This window comes from Condylura cristata, unplaced genomic scaffold (assembly GCF_000260355.1).
Source record: "Condylura cristata isolate star-nosed mole 26May11 unplaced genomic scaffold, ConCri1.0 scaffold00013, whole genome shotgun sequence".
Classification (NCBI taxonomy): Eukaryota; Metazoa; Chordata; class Mammalia; order Eulipotyphla; family Talpidae; genus Condylura; species Condylura cristata.
In genome coordinates this window covers 8,623,549-8,642,037 of record NW_004567114.1, presented here as the reverse complement: position 1 = coordinate 8,642,037, position 18,489 = coordinate 8,623,549, and the positions used below count along the sequence as shown (strand labels likewise).

The 18,489-nt window shown below is 57.0% G+C and overlaps 2 protein-coding genes across 4 annotated transcripts in view; one reads left to right on the top strand and one right to left on the bottom strand.

The window, feature by feature from the left end:
* Nucleotides 1-13,149, top strand: part of LOC101632863 (chromosome unknown open reading frame, human C14orf159) — a 56,173-nt gene extending 43,024 nt beyond the window's left edge. For both annotated transcript variants that reach the window (XM_004682043.2, XM_012724578.1), the window contains exons 10-13: nucleotides 2,147-2,295; nucleotides 4,591-4,710; nucleotides 4,958-5,109; nucleotides 9,029-13,149. In XM_004682043.2, the coding sequence (XP_004682100.1) occupies nucleotides 2,147-2,295; nucleotides 4,591-4,710; nucleotides 4,958-5,109; nucleotides 9,029-9,178 (571 nt within the window). In that variant the 3' untranslated portion in view covers nucleotides 9,179-13,149. The remainder of the gene's footprint in view (nucleotides 1-2,146; nucleotides 2,296-4,590; nucleotides 4,711-4,957; nucleotides 5,110-9,028) is intronic.
* Nucleotides 13,150-14,785: 1,636 nt separating this feature from the next.
* GPR68 (G protein-coupled receptor 68) overlaps nucleotides 14,786-18,489 on the bottom strand; it is a 25,509-nt gene continuing 21,805 nt past the window's right edge. For both annotated transcript variants that reach the window (XM_012724718.1, XM_012724717.1), the window contains exon 2: nucleotides 14,786-17,914. In XM_012724718.1, coding sequence (XP_012580172.1) covers nucleotides 16,739-17,803 — 1,065 coding nt within the window. In that variant the 5' untranslated portion in view covers nucleotides 17,804-17,914 and the 3' untranslated portion in view covers nucleotides 14,786-16,738. The remainder of the gene's footprint in view (nucleotides 17,915-18,489) is intronic.

Genomic DNA, 18,489 nt, shown 5'->3' with positions numbered 1-18,489 from the left:
GCTCAACTCTTCGGGAAAGGTTGACCTGGCCTAATGCATTTCACAAGCCATAAGGAGCGTCACTGAGAACTCTAAAACGCTGCCTCGTCGACTGGCAGGTGTCGCTGGTCGCAGCCCACGGCAGTCTGGCGGGGGCACTGAGTCGCCAAGGAGAAGTCCGATGGGGACCTGAGCAGCCATTTGAAGCTGTCGCACATGTGGGGCGCACAAGAACCCTCTATATTCCCCGAGTGCTGGCATAAGTTTAGCACTGGCTCCTTGTGAAGAAACTAGGAAATTTTCATGGGAGGGACCCTAATGTCAGGTGAGGCAGATGCTCTCCTGCCTGCTGCCTAGTGCGGGGAGCCAGAACCAGTTGTGGGAGGGGACCGCCCCGAGAAGATGCATGAACCCTGCCAGCAGTGGCCTGCGGCCAGCCTCGGGAAATGCGCCTCGGCCTGAAACCAGCCGCCTCCAGGTCGCGGGGGCCGGTGTGGGGGTCAGTGCTCCCCCCAGAGCACAGGGCCCCCAGCCCACCTGTCTGCCTTCCCTGCCCCCTGACACGGGTCTAGAGAAACTCTGGTGGACTCTCTTCCCCCCATTGGTTCTGCTCTCCAGTGGCTGCCTGCCCCTCCCTGGGGGTGCAGCCTCAGGATACCCCTCCATCCCCCACTGAGCAGCCAGCCCAGGTCTGGCACCGTGACACCACCGGGTGCCAGCACAGCCAGGCTCTGTGGACAGGCAAGTGAGTCTCTGTTCTGAAACATCAAGTCCACAAAAAACACCCAGAGTCCAGACATTTTTGTTGTTGTAAAACAGACATAACATAAAATTCTCCAGTTTAGCCACTTTAAAGTACATCCACAGTGTTGTGTCACCAACATCAACATTCATTTCCAGAACTTTATCATCTTCCCCAAGGGGCTCTGTTACCGTTATTAAACAGTAAACTCCCTGCTACTCTCTTCCCCCGCCCTGGCAACACCCTCCTACTTCGTTTCTGTGAGTCTGGTGATTCTAGTACTTTATAAAATGAAAGCCTGTAGCCTTGTGACCTCTCACCTGGCTTCTTTCTCTTGGCACAAAATCTTGGCAGTGCATCCAAGCTGAAGCCTGTATCAGAATATCCTTCCTTTTAAGGGCTGAGTAATATTCCATGGTATGGATGACATTTGTTGCCTATTCATCCATCGCTGGGCACTTGGGCTCCTTCCACCTCTTGTCTCTGTGAGCAATGCTGCTCTGAACATGGGGGTACAAATATCCCCCTGGAGACCGCGATTTCAGTTCTTTCAAGTATAAACCCAGAGGTGGGATCACTGGATCCTTAGGTAATTCTTTTTAAATTTTGGAGTAACCACTCTCATTTCTCCAAGCAGACTTGAGATTTTGAAGAATTCCATTGAGGGGGGATATAAAGGACTATCAAAGGGTACAGTTCATGCTCTTAAATTGGCTTATCAAGTAGTGCTCCTCTCCATCACCACACAGCCAACCCAGCAGGGAGCCAGAAGCTTGCAGGGAGCCAACCCAGCAGGGAGGGGCTGAGTCCTGGGTGGGTGCCGGGCTCTGCTCTGAGCCACATATCTCATTTCTTTCAACCCTTTCGACAGCGTGGGAGACAGATCCTGCAGTTAGGCCAGCAGATAGGTGTCGAAGGTGAGGCCGGCGAGGTAGCAACTCCCCAAGGCTCTTGGCAAGAAGACCTGGAAGCCTAAACCGCACCACCGAATTCACAGCACCACCCTCACCGTCTAAAGAAGCTTCTCTTGCCTTGGGTTTATTCATTTCCTATTTCAAATCCATGTTAGTCTATTTGTGTCTGTAAAGTGAACATGATCTGGGAGGAGGCGGCCGTGTGCTGACAGCAGCCAATGTTCAAACTACCGGAGCTGGTTACTGTGCCGTGACGGAGGTTTGGGGGCTCCAGCAGCGTCCCCCACGGCGACCTGACCACGGCCTTCCTGCTTCCCCAGCCTGAGTCTAATAAGTTGTAAAGACTCGGAGACTATTTTTGAAACTGCTGTGACACGCGAGCCCTCCACGGAGGTCAGGGCACCTGGGTATTCAGCCAAGTCCTGTAGAATGAGGAATCAGAGCGCCCAGGGCTCTGATTTGCCCCACGGCAGCGGCTCGCTCCAGGGACCTGTGCCCTCGCTTCTGGCAGGTTCGACCACCTGGTGGCCATTGAGCGTACGGGCCGGGCAGCCGACGGGAACCATTACAACGCGAGAAAGGTGAACATCAAGCACCTGGCCGACCCCATCGACGACCTTTTCCTTGCAGCGCAGAAGATTCCTGGCATCTCAACCACAGGTAAGTTGCGGGCACTGAGACTGAGCTGGAACCTGCCAGCCCTAAACATCGTCTTTTTAGAGACTGTTGAACACGTGACAGGAAGGAATTAGGGGCAGCCGTGGCTTCCCCTCCAGAGAGGGCCTTTGTTTCTTATGGCCGGTGTAGACGTGACAGATACCACCCCTTAGTAACACCCCCACAGCAAGAAAGGGAAATGACACTTAACTGGGTATGTTCTGTTTGCCCAACTCTTAAAAAAAATCACAAGTAATGACGTAACAGCGATTGTAACATGCAGACGTCGTATTCCAGGCACGCAGGGTGAGTGTCTTTGTACCGTCTCAGGAAGCCTATTAATTTTTAAATATATCTTAAACACGTGATTAGTGCAATAGGTTATTAATGATGTAATAGTGTGGTCGCTTGTGTTTGTACAGAGCATTATCAAAGAGGTTTTGCACCCTCGTACTGCTGAAAGTCCTGTAAGTGGCGAAGGCAGGTATCAGTCCCCACCTGGCCCAGGCTCCTCGAAGTGCCCCCCTACTTAGCCTTGCTGGAGGGACAGGGGTGGAGGGACAGGTCTCAGGGGTGCCCTGAGACCCTGCAGCCTCTATGGATCTCTGACAGGCTCCCGGGAGAGCTGGCCTTCCCCCACAGTGTCAGGAGCGGCATCGTTAGACTTGTTTGGCTTCTGTGTTTACTTGTTCTCTCCATTCAGACACTTCAGTTTCCCCAAACTCATTAGATGCCTTTGGCCTTTGAGGTTTTGATGAGACAATGAAAGTTTTCTGGTTGATTAGGAAATTTCTGCAAATTGCTCTGGTCTTTCCCAGAAAGGCATGGCACCCCGGTCTGCTGGCTGGCTCAGCTTCTTGTCTCCTGGGGCTGGCATGGAGGGTGGACAGTGAAGGGGTCTGCAGCGCTCGGGGCACTCAGGGCTGCTGGACACAAGTGCTGTCCACCCACAGTCCTGCTCTGTGCAGATCCCAGAGGAAGTGCCAGTGCTGACAGCTGGCGGCTTCCACCTGCCCGCCTGGAGGACTCCTGTCCTCTCCTGGGCTCCCGACTCATGCGCTCCTTTCCTGCCTCATCTTCATCGAAACCTGCCCAGCAGCTTCCACAGGCCGCTGTCCCGTCATGGACAAGGCACTCCGCTGGGAATCTAGATGCCCGCCATTGACGGGACCCGCGTAGGGACTTGCGGGCTGTGTTCATGCAGCTGAGGCCCTACGCAGGCCTGTCCTGAGGAAGGAGAAGCGGGAGTTTATAAAATGCTGAAGAGCAGAGACAGGAGTAGGCAGAATTCCACTCAGTGGGCTGCCTGGACCTGCGGGACTGACCTGAGAACTCCTCAGCGTGTGGCCCTAAGGCGGGTGGCCATTCACCTTTTGTCCGAGTGCAGTCTAGGATGCTCGAGACGGGTCAATGCTAGGTCCCTGGGCCTCCGGGTCCCGGTGACCACCAGCCACTTACATTCCAGCACCCCTGGGGTGCTGTGACCTGAGGCATTTGGACAAGCACTTCGGTCACCTTGAGGCAACTGCTATTACCCACAGGCAGATTCAACTGAACTCTGTGGAATGCTCGGAAATACCCGGACATAGGGCCAGAGCTGCTCCTCAGAGACACAGGCTGCTTCTCATCCTCTAATTAGGGCAGAAGTGCCATTAATGATTTCCAGCCCGTCTGCCTATCTTCCGCACTCTCCATGTCTCCTGAGCTTAGCGTCTTCTAGCACGCTAGTTAACAGCCCTCTGGTGCCCATTATTGATGGTTGTGTACACCCCTCTTTTTCAAATGGCACCCCCCCACCGACGTGTACTAGGAGGTATCACGTGTTAGCCAGGTGCCACGCTCACGTAAATGAAAATGAACTGACACATGCACATCTCGCATCCTTCAAACAGAAGCCTTACAAGTAAGTCCCAGAACGACTGACGCTCCCTCCCGCCGTGGAAAGCAGTCTGGTCCCACCGGTGGGACTCAGTGGTTTTTGGCAGCATCCTCTCAAGGCAGGTCCTGGATGTCACCACACCTGCTTCTCCTGGGGGCCTGGCACACCCTGCATAAAAGGGCTCCATGTGTATGGAGAACGTGACCCAATAGGGAACGTGCCCAGGTTCTGGTGAGTTCTCAATTTGGGGGTACTTTTAATAAGTTTCTAGAAGACCCAGAGTACAAGCGCAATGTCTGGTTTCTGAAAACGTATCTAGAAACACCTTTCTCCTCCAGGGCCAGGAGGCGCGTGGAGCAGGGTAACCCCTCACCACCCCCATTTGGCCCTGTGCACTGACTCAGTTCCCTTCCCTCTAGGGGTCGGTGACGGAGGCAACGAACTCGGGATGGGCAAAGTCAAGGAGGCCGTGAAGAAGCACATCCGAAATGGGGACGTCATTGCCTGCGACGTGGCGGCTGACTTCGCCGTGATCGCGGGTGAGTGCCTGGGTGGCCGACGGTCAGGCCCTGCAGCTGCCCAGGCAGGAACCGACGTGGCCAAGCGGCAGCTTGTCTATTCTGAGTAGAGTCTGGAGAGCGCCGGGACAAGAGGGGCCCTTAGCTCTTAGCCTCGGCCTCTCATTCAGTCAGTCAACAAACACTGATGGTTCTTTTACCCCACTGTGCCGCCAGGGGGCCCTGCTGGGCCTCTAATTCTCCGCCTTTGACCGTCCTTTTCCCCCAGGTGTTTCCAACTGGGGCGGCTATGCCTTAGCCTGCGGGCTGTACATCCTCAACTCCTGCGAGACCCATGGACGTTACTTGACAAAGGCAATTGGGCCCCCCGGAGCTCCTGGGGCGCACGGCTGGACTCAGGCCCTCCCCTCTGTCACTAAGGTAACAGCCCCCAGCGGGCTCTCCCACTGCACCCCGGGTGAGGAGCAGGCTGGGGTTGCAAAGTAGGACGCTGCTGCCCCTCAAGAGCCAGAGGCAGAGCCCGCCCGGGCAAAGGCCCCTCTCCAGCTGGCGCCGAAGTGGCCAGTTCCTGGCAGTGTCAGGGCGCGAGTGGGCGGAGCTGGGGAGGGTGGGCACTGGCAGCTGAAGGGACATTTTCGGGGACCGGTCTGCACCTGTTGGCCCAGAGGGCCTCTGTGCTTTCTTTGCACTTCCTGGGTCTGGAGTGGAAAGAAGCACTCAGGGCCGCCGCGCACGTGACGCCTGATTCACACAGACACAGAGAAGGAGCCCAGCCAGCCACTTCCCACCGGCCAACACTTACCCTCCGGGGACGGAAAAGTCTCCGGGGACGGAAAAGTCTCCTTTTGCCTTCCCACCCAATTCTTCATGACACGTTAATGCTGTGCTGCCCATGGGAAGCACATCGAGGGGACATTTTGAAAGCAAAAGGATGGATCGCGTGTGTTGAGCGCTTCCTCTGGCCAGGCCCTGCCGGCCCTGAGGGACAGCGAGGGGTGGGTCGTGGCCCCTGGCTTCGGAATGTGGGATCCAGGAGATGACACTCAAAGGTGATTCCAGCAGTGGGAAGAAGTGTGCATGACGGCTGGGGAGAGACAGGAACAGGTGCTTCGTTCATTCAGAGAGTTCAAGGAGGGCTGCCTGGAGGAGGGGGCTGAACTGGGTCTTGGCGGGTGAGTAGGATACTGCTGGCCAGGAAGGAAGGGTGGGAAGGGCATTTCAGGTAGCAGGAGCCACATAAGCAAAGCTCAAGGACATGAAATACAGTGTGAACTGGCGTCATCCCACTGGAGTTCTGGGGACACTCCACGGGTGTCCTGAGATATCAAAAGATGTTGACCAGACAGCCCTGAGCTGGTGGCGAAGCGTGACTGCTTAGGGGCAGAGTCCTTCTTCTCTGTTCTGTGAGTTGCTTGTCACTAAGGCCTCCCAGTTCTGACCGTGACTAGAGCAGGACGAGGCCCCAGGCTGAGGAGTCCAGGCACAGTGGCCCCCACAGGCCAGGTCCATCTGCCTTCCCAGGCCCCTGACCCAGCAGTGTGTCCTGGGGCTTTACTTGAGGGTCAAGCACAGGGCTGGAGAGCATTCCTGAGACTCACCAGGAGCTAAGAGCCCTACAGGAGGGACCCCCACCAGAGGGGCTAAGGTGCTACCTGCAAGCTCAGGTATGAGTGGGCCGGGAGCCTAAGGGCTGTGATCTTGGTCTCCCGGACGCTGCAGGGAACAGCATGGCAGAGCCTGGGTGGGGTGGGAGGGGCTGCAGGTCTCCAACCAGGAGACCCGGGAAAGCTGGCTGGGAGCCACAGAGTGAGCCAGCCGGGCCAGCTCTGTCCTGATGCTGGTCGAGGTTAGGGTCATTTCTTCTGTTTCTGGACACCTCCTGTTCCCAGGATGGAATGCTTTTTAAAAATGCCCAGCCTGTCTTGGGTGAGTGAAGTGGGTGCTTAGGAAAGAAGCAGGCCCAGAGCTTGGCTGCCTGCTCAATCCCAATTCCACCACCTGTGTCTCGAGCTGACCTCCCAACCTCAGCAGTCCTCGGGGCCAGCAAACCAGTGAGTTTGCTCTATGTAAAGGACTTGGTCATGTAGGTTGGGGAAACAGAGGACCCCTTGGTTCACGTGCTCACGGGCAGCCAGAAAGTAAGGGCCCCAAGTGTATAGACTCGTGTCCTTACTTGAGGGCCCAGCCCAGAGAGGGTACTCTGGGAATGCAGGATGGAGGCTCAACGCTAGATGGTTAGATTAATAGTCGGACGGATGGTGGCTGCAGAGGCACAGAGGCAGGATGGTGACTTGTGACCTCATGGTGGGCTCCTATTCTCTTCTAGCACTTTTCTTCATCATTTTTCAATGAGATAGTACAATAGATAAACCTTAAGTGTTAAGATGAAGTTTCACACATGTGCACACCCACGAAGCCACCAACAGGGCTGCGACACAAAACAGTTCCAACACCCCAGGAGGCCCCTTCAGCCCACCCAACCCCGAAAATCAGCCCACCACACTCTCCACATGAACGAATAGCAATCACCCACGCCCCCCACCTCTCGGCCCCGTGGCACCCCGGGATCTCACCCCCCACCCCAATGGGCTGGGCGCAGGTCCCATCCACGCCGTCTCACGGAGGTGATGCACCCCCTTCTGCCGCAAGCCTCGGCCATAACTGGCCTGGAGGCCTCCAGTCACGCCCTGGTCAGTTTCCTCCCCACCCACACATCCCTGGTGGGGCCTCCTGAGGACGTGTGGTCATCCAATGGTTCCTGGAAATGAGAGGGCAGCTCTACTGGCCCAGCTGGTCTTTGTGGCTCTAGAGGCTGGTGCCAGCCACGGCCCATGTTGGTGACTGAGCACGGGCCTCCGGGGCACTGCCCGCGACCCTCCCCGGGTCCTAGTGGATGTGAACAGTGGGAGAGGAAATGGCCCCTTGGTCCCAGAAACATTTCCTCCTCAGGAGAGGATATGACCCGAGGAAGAGAGACGGGAGAACAAACCCAGCAAGGGCGGGAAGTGCCACTCTGGGCTGGGCAGCCCCGGGGACGGAGTTGCTGGCTAAAGAGCTCCCTGGAAATGCCCTGTGTGCTGAGGAAGATGGAGACCAGGCCATGGCCCGCCGAGAGCAGAGACCGGGGGACACTCAACTGTGACTTCTCCATTGTTTTGGAAATTTTTCAGCAGAGTGGGAGGTGGTGGGGGTTGCAGGGTGCCCAGAACCCCTCACTGCTCCTTCCTGCCATTTTGTCATCTGAGGTCATCATTGCCCCCACCCCAAAAGTCGTCCTGAGTCACTCTAGTAAACAGGGTTGGGGCCTTCTGTGAGCAGTGGCCCCTGGGCGGGGTTGCCTGACCCTTGAGGAGACTGAGCTCCTGGGCAGGGACCCTGTGACCCACAGCCCCCCACTTCAGGGCTGGCACTAGCTGGCTCTCGCTAAACATCAAGCCTGAATCTTCCTGTTCTACTCCCTCTCCCTTTGTCCCCTCCTCACTTTGTCTGGCAAGGCGAGGGCAGAGGGAGGATGTGTCCCCCTGGGGCCCTGCAGGCACCCTGCCCTCCTGTGTCTTCACCCTGGGGCCTGTGGTGAAGACAAGTGATTCTTTTATGTTAGGGGGAAAGAAGAGGGGAATCGAAACTCTCCTTAGTTTTTAAATCAACAAGGAAGAAAGTTGTAGGCTGAAGGTCCACCCCAGCCCGTAATACTCAGACTCATTCTGTGTGTACCTACAGTGCGCTTATTTGCACGAGCTCATTCAGTTGCTATACCGTCCTCTGCAGTGCCAGCGCCTTCCTGTTACACACACGAGGGCGCAGAGGTTACAACCCCTGCCGGAAGGACCCACGTCAGCTGTCTGGTCCCGCTGCCTGCTGGGTCCTGGGCCGCGACCTCAGGCTGGGGTTCTGCTCCTTCCGCTGCCCCCACCCACACGGGGTGCTCTCGAAAGTGACACCAGCACGCGTTGGTGCTTTTCTCCTGGGGGGTCAGCGAGGGCTGGGGTCTCGGAGGCACGAGGCCCTCCAGACAGCATCAAAGGCCACTTGCAGGTGGCCGAGGGGGCAGGGAGGGCCCAGGCGGCAGCGGTAGCCACGCTGCACCTGCAGGAGCGCTCGTTAAGGAGACACAGGTGTGCGTGGAAACCTGTGGTGTGGTTAAATGAAGGTAGAAGCAACAGCGGGAACAGCCCGGGGCAGCTGCCTGGGTGGGGGTGGGGCCGATGAAATGGGATGAAGGACGCTGCTGCTGCTCACCTTTTCGTAACCCAAGCTTTAGCTTCTGTAGGTCAAATACGTTTTCTCCACTTATAAACACTTTCTTCTCTGTCTCTCTCCACCCCATTTCTTTTTCTAGGAAGAAAAGATGCTGAGTCTCCTGGTGCGACATGAGGTCCGGAGCGGCGTCACCGGCAACGTGGGCATGGAGGTGGACGGGCTGCCCTTCCACGGCACCCACGCGCAGATGGTCCAGAAGCTGCTGGACACCACCGCGGGCCAGGCCTGACCCCGCCGAGCGCCGTAGCACTGGCACAGACCCGCTCCTGGGCCTGGGGGGGGGGGTCCTCAAGGATCCCCGGCTCCCTCCACAGCAGCAAGTCCTGGCCCCGGGGCAGCGACCACCTCTCCGGGCCTGGGACCCCACACCCCCACTTTCGGGAGGGGACGGGACAGATGCTGCAGCCCAAGGAAGACTTTCCTGTGGCGTTTCAAGTTTTTGCTTTTATTCCTCAAGTGCTGCAGGTGTTGATTTCAAGCTCCCTTCCTCCAGCCACCCCCAGTCTGCTCAGGGTCTCTTCTGACCAGGCATTTAGGGGGTTGCCACTGAGAAATAACTGTCAGGCAGACACAACCGTGGGCTCATCGGGGCTATGAATAACACCCCCAGACTAATTAGGAAATAACAAAATGTACAAATGTGGCGTCACGAATATTATGAAACTCTGGGATTTCACTACCAGTTTACTCACCACCCCACCACCAAAATATTTATACCTTTGAAATGCTCTTTCCAGTCTTTGGTTTACTTAAGATGCCATCGAATCTTCTATTTGTGACTGTTGCCTCTCCCCTGCCCTTCACCCTTCACATGTCCTGACCCCCCACCTCGAAGCCTGCCCTCCCCCCACACCATCTGTTCACCTCCAGCTCTGAGCAGAATGCCTTGGCCTGTCTGCACGGGGGGGGGGGGGGGGGGACAGCCGCACGCCTGGAGTGGGGTTCAGCCAGCATATCTAGACCTAGGACTCACATTGCGCACCCAGACACCCCCGGTCAGGCGTCTTATCTCTTCACAAGTGCCCCGCACACATTTCCCAGTGGAGTCACAAGCCGCAGCTGCCCAGACCACAGCCCACTGCGTGCACACACTGAGGCGGGCCAGCCTGAGCGTGGCGGGCTCACGGGAGGCAGGGGGTGCTGGTGCTTCTGCTTCCCAGCTCGGCCCAAGTGTGTATTGCACCTGCTTAATTTTATTCCCTGAACCATATCCAGCTGGTTCTTCAAAGGGCTCTGGCTGTGCAACACAGCACACACGCACTGAGCAAGCGCCCCAGGCTGGGCAGGTCCGCGGCCGATTCAGGCAGATGGAAAGGGAACTGGGGTACACCCCCGCTGAAGAGGGGACCGGGGCAGGGCAGACCAGCGGGCAGGCAGAAGCCGGGGCTCCCACCCCCCACGATCTCCCGCTTCGCGGCTGGGCGCTTGCATGGCCCGTGCACACACTCCCGAGCGCCTTCCTGCACAACACAGTGCCTCGTGCGGTTCTGAGAGCATTAGGGAACCAGCCACAGGTGGTGGTGCAGAGGCCGTGAGGAAGCCTGAGCAGCTGCGCTCCCTGCACTACAGGAGGGCCCCACCTGTTTGGAGCCCTCACTGCCCCCAGGGCTCTTGGAAACGGCAACTTTAAGCAAAATGACTAAAGAAAAGCAGATCCTCCCATAGTGTGGTTCATCCACAGAGCCCCTTTCACGGCTTTCTTCTCAACAGACTTAGGAAGAAATGTTACCAAAGCCAACTTCTTTTGGGGCTGCAGCCACTCAACAGCACAATATAAAATGGGGTGAAATGCAGTGCTCCCACAGGGTGTGGCGGAGCCCCTGGCCACAAGCAACTGGAGTGGGGTCTGCTCAGATGCACCCTTCCTCCCAAAAAAAAAACATACACAGGCCTTTGGTCCTGTGCCAGGGACTCTGGGCTGAAGCGCCTTTGGTAAAAGCTCCATCCCTCCATCCCTCCAACTGCGACCCCCACAGCTTGGCTAACTGCCTCAGCTCCCCGCTTCGCTAGCCCAGTCTCTCCCCACTACAACTTGTGTCCCGGATTTGGGGCTGCAGAGCTCCCTGTAACGGGGATTTTTGAGAAACACCCTGACATTTTAAACCTTTCTGACTGCATGAAGAATAACATCCGTCTGGTCAAGTTGCCAGCGCTTTTCTGAGTCATGTTTGGGGGAAGAAACTAAAGGTTGCTTTTTTTGCACACTATCCCAGCTAGAGAAGCTTGAGGCCCTTGTGAAAGCTGCCTTCACTGCAGGCAGAAGATTCAATTGTGAAAGAGAAAGAGACCCAGAGAGAACAGAGAAGCTGAGGAGGGGTCTTAGCTCTGGAGTAAGAATGCAAAGCCCTGCCCCCTGCAGAGGTCAAGCCAGAAACCCTGAAGCAGCTGCAAAGTGAAAGGAGGGCTCAGAAAAGACTCCTTAGCAGGGCCCAGTGGTCTCCAGGCTCCTTTATGCTCTTTCATTCCACAGTGATCCCGGGTCAGACCTTCGGGAAGGTTTTGCTCAAGTCCACCCTAGTCTTGCTAGGCTTTGGGGCAGGGCCCGTCTGTGCGGGTGGCCTGGTGAGCACGGCTCCAGCCTGGAGCGGCTGGGCGAGGCGACAGGGTGGAACCTGTCCGGATGGGCGGCCCAGGTGAGAGACAGTTAGCAGCTTTCAGTGTGCCACCGTCCCAGGACAGTTTAGATTCTCGTAGACGAAGAAAATTTGAGAGCCCTTGGTACCATTCTACAGGACTTTAACGCTGAATCAGGAGACAGAGCAGCTGGCAGGGAGACAGCAGCGAAGCCCATGAGCCTCAGAGACGCCGCTGGCCGCCGGTGCTGAGAAGCCCCTTTTATCCCTCCCGCGTCTCAGCCCAGGTGCCGTGCGTGCCCCACGCCCACGCTCCCCGCCCTGGCGTCCACGAGGCCCAGGAGGCGTGCAAAACCACAGGTGGTAGCCATGGGGGAGGCGAAAACAGCCATTTTCCCTATAGCTTTCTACCCAGGTGATTTGTGGGGCATTTCCCAGAATATGGGGTGAAACGTGTTAGAGGTACCTGGGATGCCCTCCGGCTCTCCAAGGGCAGACTGGAAACCTTGGGCACGTCAAGGTGTTCTTGCTCCAGAGACGTTGCAGTTAGGAGCCAGGAAAGTGAGTCAACCACGGGGTCGGGCTCCGCAGACCCCCACTGTCCTCTGGCCACGTACTGCCCCAAGGCTCAGCTGAGCCTGCATCCCTCTGAGTCACCGCCTGCCTGTCACCACCCAAGTCTGGCCTCTCGCCAGCCCCACCTTCGCCCGGCCTCTGCCCATTCCATGTGGCCGCACTGAGTCCATAAAGATGGCTACTTCTCAAACTCAAGGGCCACACTGCTCCGCAGAGATGGGAAGTGCAGCAGTCACGCAGACGCTACATGCCACCGGTTGACGAGCTGGCCGGAAGAGTCACTGCTTTGACAGCAGCAGGCGGATGCAAGACCCCTTCCCCTCTGTTCAGGTCAGACCCCGGCTCCAGACCCCAGAGTTGGAGACGCACACAGGCGCCCCAGGTGTGCCCGAGTGGCAGGCTCGTTACGAACAAGACTGGCTCTCCTGCCCACCCGTGACGACGTGTGTGCCTCTTTTTCCTAATAAATCTGTCCTTTCAAACGTAACCAAACAAAAGATACAAGCCCAAAGTTTTTCCTAATTATCTATCTTCCTAAAAACAGGAAATTGCTGGTGGTCTGGGAGGTGGCAGCCACCCTCGAGTCCAGGCTGGCAACGTCTGTTTCGGATGCCTGCGAAGTTCTTTGTTCTTTTTGTCCCTCCTTCCGTATTGTTCCCTTTCTAGAAACTACAGAATTCACCAAAATGACCAGAAAGGAGAGGGGGTCGATTTCTGTGAGCCTTTCAGCATGTAATTAAAATTTGTCTTTTCTTCTGCTAATCATCTCTCCGTTGTCAGCTTCATTATCTTCCAGCCTACAGACGTAGAAGGTAGAGGAAAATTAGTTCCTTCCCAACTAGCATCGCACTGAAGATGTGGGTTTTATTCCGATGAAGTGCCGGAAGTGACACGAAGGAACAACACAGATGAGCCAGGTGTGCCCCGACTCTGCCCCCTTTTCCTACACACTTGGGAAGACCACCTCTCCCAGCCTCCTTTGCAGTTAGGTTGGCCCTAATGGGCCAATGACTTCTGAGCAGGTCACATCCACTCACTGCTAGACATCTGCCACCTGAAGTCTTGGTCAGCCCCCCTCCACCCCTCCCACCCTCCCGATGATACTCTCTTCAGCTGCTTCCCTACCAGGGTGGATGGAAAGAGAAGTGGAAGGGGCTGAGCGGCCCACACTCAGGAAAAGTCTTGCCAGAAGGCAGCTTCTCGTGGGCTTTACATACATGGGAAATAAACTCTTCTTGTTTTTAAGGAAATGTGATTTGGGGGGTATTTTGTTATTGAAGTATAATCTGCCTTATCTAATACAAGTTTGGAAGGCTCAACACTGCAAAGTAGGAAATGAAAGCTGACTTCAAAGCCCAGAAGGCCGTGACTCCCGTGACCAGAATGAAGGCCAGCGGGAGCAGTGGCTGACTGCACTTTGACTCATTAGTCCAGATTTTTCTGCCCACCCCTGGCATGACCTGTCTGGAAGGTAGCTAATTGGTGTCACTGGATGGCATTTGTAGAAAAACTGGGCCACCATTTTTGAGGGACACACATGGGCTAATTCATGGGGAAAGGAAATTGGATTTCATGACCTCTGCAGTACAGTCTCTGCTGATTCCTAGCGTCTCCTCTACTAATAGCTGAATGAAAGCAAACGGAGTCGAGATCCCACCATTTCTCCAGACCTGGGGCTGTGATGGCCCCAGGGCAAGTGTCACCAAGGGTCACAGTGTTGCTATCAATGAATTCCTGGAGCCCGCAGGAGCCCAGCCGCCAGAAGTGCGGTGGGTGTGGGATGAACCCAGAAGCACTGAAGCAACTGCACAAGGTCTGCTACCAGCCAGCAGATGGGAGTGCAGTGTGTCCTGAAAATGTCTCCTGCTCTTGTCTGGCCCAGCCACAGAGGAGCCAGGAAGATGAGTCCCACTCTTGCTAAACCACACTGTTGAATAAGAAAGAAATGTAATGGCTTCTGTCGCCGCCGTCCAAACCAAATGGACCTTCCCTTCCACCCATTCTCTCAGGAGAGGGGTCTTAATCTCCAAAAGTGTCCTGACTTAGTCTATTTGGAAGAGGATGGTGTCCCCTGGAACACTCCAGAGAGGGGTTAAGTGAGCAAAACCAAATTTACGTTTTACAATGATGCAGTTAATCCTTAGTGATAAACAGGAGCCTGTCGACATGAAGCCTACTGCTGTCTGGAAGATTGATCAGCAAATGTGGTCTCCCCAAACATAAGCCAGGCACTGAGGCTACCCGCCAAGAGCTGAGTGCAACCAGCCCCTGCTCTGGCTAAGGAGGGAAGTTTTCACCAAGCCGTCTTCTGATGCAATGCAGACAGTTACTCAGCAGACAGACGGGGCTGTGAGTCCAAGAACAGAGGACGTGACCTTCTCCAAGCCACGGGCCCAGCCTCTGTTCTCGAGCAGGAGGCCAAGGCCCAGAGTGAATTTGCAACGAGTCTCAGAGCTGATGTCTCCTCAGAATTCTCAAGAGGAGGGAGAGAGGATCCACCCTGCTTCACCAAAAGGCCTCAGCCTTCTCGGCCAGTGCTGGGTGATCAAGGGCAAACCTTAATTGCTTGGTCCGGGTTTTCTGAGGTGATGCTGGACCTTCCTGACAACTTTGTGTGTCTGAAGAGCCCCCCAGTGTTGGAAGACCCTCCTCCCAACAAGGACTGCAGCACACTCCAGGGGGGGGCCGGTTACATTGCTTTATTTCAGACTCAAGTTTGCTACGTAAATTGCACAATCTAACACACGCAAACTTGGAATCAAAGAGAGGACAGTACAAAAATACAACTCTTGAGAGTAAATGGAACCGCCCTTAGTTTATCCCTGTCCATCCCAGTGGGAACACCCACATTTAAGGTTACAATAGGAGGAAATACTGTGGAATGAGGAAGCTTGGGGGGCTCGGCGGTCGCTCCAGTAAGATCCCTGGCTCAGCATGGTCTGTGCTTTTCACTGTGGCTATTTCTGCACCTTCAGACCTGATCCCTTCCTCCTGCAGGGAAGTTCCCAGGTTATCAGAAGTGCCTGTAGGAGCTGGGCCACAGGCTGCCCAGTCAGTGCCAAGTGTGCGCTGGGACCCCAGTAACCTTACTTTCCTGGGGTACATCCAGCCTGGGTTACTGGGTTATGTACCTCTGGGGAACACTGAGTGGAGGGTTAAGAAACTCGGGGTAGATCTAGCTCTTCGGGAAGGGAAAAGGGAGGAGGAGGGAGGTTGAGGAAGAGCTTGGACCCTGCTTTTAGTAGATGCCAGCTTCTCCCTCCCTGTACCTGGTCCCTCCTCAGGATCAATCCCACCCAATCCCTTGGTGGTGAGGAGCTCAAACCCCAGGACTTTGCGGGAGGTCGGAGCTGCCCCAGCCCACGAGTCAGGAAAGCTGTGAAGCTGGCCGGGAGGTCTCCTGAGGTACAAGCAGCTCTTCTACTCCTTGGTTGTTCACCGGAGTGGGGGCTCTACACGGGCAACCGTGCATTTGTCGGAGAGATGAGCCTATCCCTTCCAGGACATAGTGAAAGATGGCGGCCAGCACCTCGGCATCACGGCCCATGGCCACGTCACCGTCGGGTGGGCGAGGTGGGACAGCTCTGCAGAGGGGCAGGCTGGCGAACAATGGGGAGAGGTGACCCAGGCAGCCCTTTCCTGTCCCAGGGGCTCTTGAGGCCATAGTGGAATGGAACCCCAGGCCCTTGGGCGAGAGATGCCCGAGTGTGCATCTCTGATGTGTTTGTTTTACTGTGTCTGGAAACTCCCGGAGAAAGTCATGCTTCTCCAAGATGCAGAAATACTCCAGAGGCTGGGGTGGACACAACCAGCGGTCATGTAACCCTAGCTTCTGTGTCTTGGCACATGGCTGTCATGGACTCCTGGCATTTTAACCATGTGCACACACACACACATACCAGACTTCTGGGCCTTTTGCTTCTGGGCAGATGCAAACAGATCTGTGTAACGAACCCCACTCGACACTGTCTCTGGGCCCCTGTCCTGACCCTTGAGTGCCACTGGCCCTGGTACTCCAGGGCTTGAGGCATCTACTCTCTCTGTGAAATGGCTGGAGCAGGGTCTCTCCTGCTTGTCACTCTCCTCCCCTGCCCTGCCCAACCCCGTCCTCCCAATGCCCAAAGGTCTCCCCACCGCTCCTCCCCCTCCAACCTCCTAACTCTGCTCATCTCCCTTCCCACCCTGTGTGGGATGGGTCTCCAGTGTTAGTGAAGACAGCTCAGCCTCCCCTCCTCAGACCACACGACTTCAGGCCAGGTGCCAGGTGTGCCAACACGGCATGGGAAGGCCCAGCAGGTGTGCGCTCAGGTCCCCACCCTCCTCTCCCGATCTCCCATACTGAGGCCCCTCAGTCCATGCCCCTCCCCCCAGCTCCTTCCTGACCACTTCCGGGAGGAAGTTACTCCACCACGTTCCCCCACCAGCAGCCTGGCCGGCAGCAGACGACTCCCACGAGCTGACGGGGCTGAGGCTAACACCTTCGGGGCTCAGCAAGCTAAGGCAGGCTCCCTGCACCTAGAGGGGTCTTGCTGGGGCCTAGGCCCGCGGCTCCCTCCAGCAGAAGAGCCACCTCTGTCTGGTGGCAAAGCAGGTGAGCAAGCCCGGACAGAGCTCCACCCCGCCAGGGGTGACCCCCCCCGCTAGGCCAGCGCCCCCGCGGGGGGCCCTCCCAGTGCGGGCGAGCTAGGGGGCTGGAAGGCTGCGTGGAGCTTGGTCAACAGCTCGGGCTCCTCGGTCTTCCCCGAGGCCTCCTGGGCCCGGCCGGTCCTGGAGCAGGTGAGGAAGGCCCAGCAGGCCCCGCAGAGGCGGGCCAGGTCCCTGTGGGTGGTCTCGCTGACGAAGCAGTAGAGCACGGGGTCGGCCACGCAGTTGAAGCTGGTGAGGAGGAGGGAGAAGTGGTAGGCGTTGAAGATGCCCTTGGCGAAGTCGCAGGTGTATTCCCAGAGGCTGCGCACGAGCAGCAGCACGTGGTAGGGCAGGAAGCAGGCCAGGAAGATGACCACCGTGCTGAGCACCAGCCGCTGGATCTGGTCCTTGCGGCTCTTCTGGGTGCCGTGGCTGCGGCGCACGGCCCGTAGGATGCCCTGGTAGGAGACCAGCAGCAGGCAGATGGGGAAGAGGAAGCCCACCAGGAAGCGGTAGTAGTTGATGCCCCGCTGCCACTGCTGCAGCGGGTAGTGCTCGAAGCACAGCCGGTGCCGGTCCTCGTCCACCGCCACCTCCTGGTGCAGCAGGAAGTAGACACTGGCCAGCAGCTCCTTGGCCCAGATGACCACGCTGACGCCCACGGCCGCCTTCAGGGTGCGGAACTGGTGGAAGCGGAAGGGGTGGGCCACGGCCAGGTAGCGGTCGACGGAGATGCAGCAGAGGAAGCCCACGCTGATGTAGATGTTCTCGTACAGGAGGATGCCGCACACCTGGCAGGACAGGTCGCCGTGCGACCAGTGGTCATGCTGCAGCACGTACTGCAGCCAGAAGGGGAGCGAGCAGATGTACAAGAGGTCGGCCACCGTCAGGTTGCACAGGTACACGCCCAGCTCGTTCCGGGCCTTGACCTGCAGGTAGCCGAAGTACAGGGCCAGGCAGTTGGCCGGGAAGCCCACTGCCAGCACGGTGACGTAGACCACCGGGGCCAGCGTCTGGTGGATGGTGTGGTCGATGGCACAGGTGGGCAGCGAGGCGTTGTCGCCAGTGACGTTCCCCATCTTCGGGCCTGGGGGGCCGTCATGGGCTCAGGGAGAGGGCCTGTCTCTCTCCGGCCATCTTGCTTGGGCGGGAGCAGGTCCAGCTGTGCTTCCTGGGTACCGGGGGAGGCCCTGAAAGTCAGAAGCGGGGAAGGTTTAGAATTACAGGAGCGAACATTTCCCCAGCGCCTCCTGGGTGTCAGGTTCTGATTGAGAAGATGATGCAGCCAGGTCCTCTGATGGGTCACGCACCGAGACCCTCCAGGAGGCTCGTGTCACCCCGTGTCTCTTCCCTGGCTTCCAAAGTTCCCTTATTTAATTTCTTGGCCTCTCAGTGCAGCGAGCTCTCGTGAGCACCTGCTGAGCTCTCCAAGGAGAGCTGGAGGGGAAGATCAATTCCAAACCAGCAAGGGCCCCCCCCACTCTCTTCCAGAGCACGAGTGTCCCTCACACCTGCACAAGGGAATGTACCAGGTGGGCCAGCAAGGGACTCACCACGTAGCACAGGCAGGCCCGACCCTGTCCAAATCCTGCTGCGCTCTGGTAAGAAACAAAGGCAAAGTTTCCACAGGCACTGCCTGGGCTCTTGGGGCTCCTCAGCAGGCTCCCCATCTCCTCTGCTCTTTGGGATCTTGGGGACCCAGGACGGGGGACAGGACAGGATCAGGGACCCACAGACATGAACACCAGGCAGAGGGTCAGCTGCT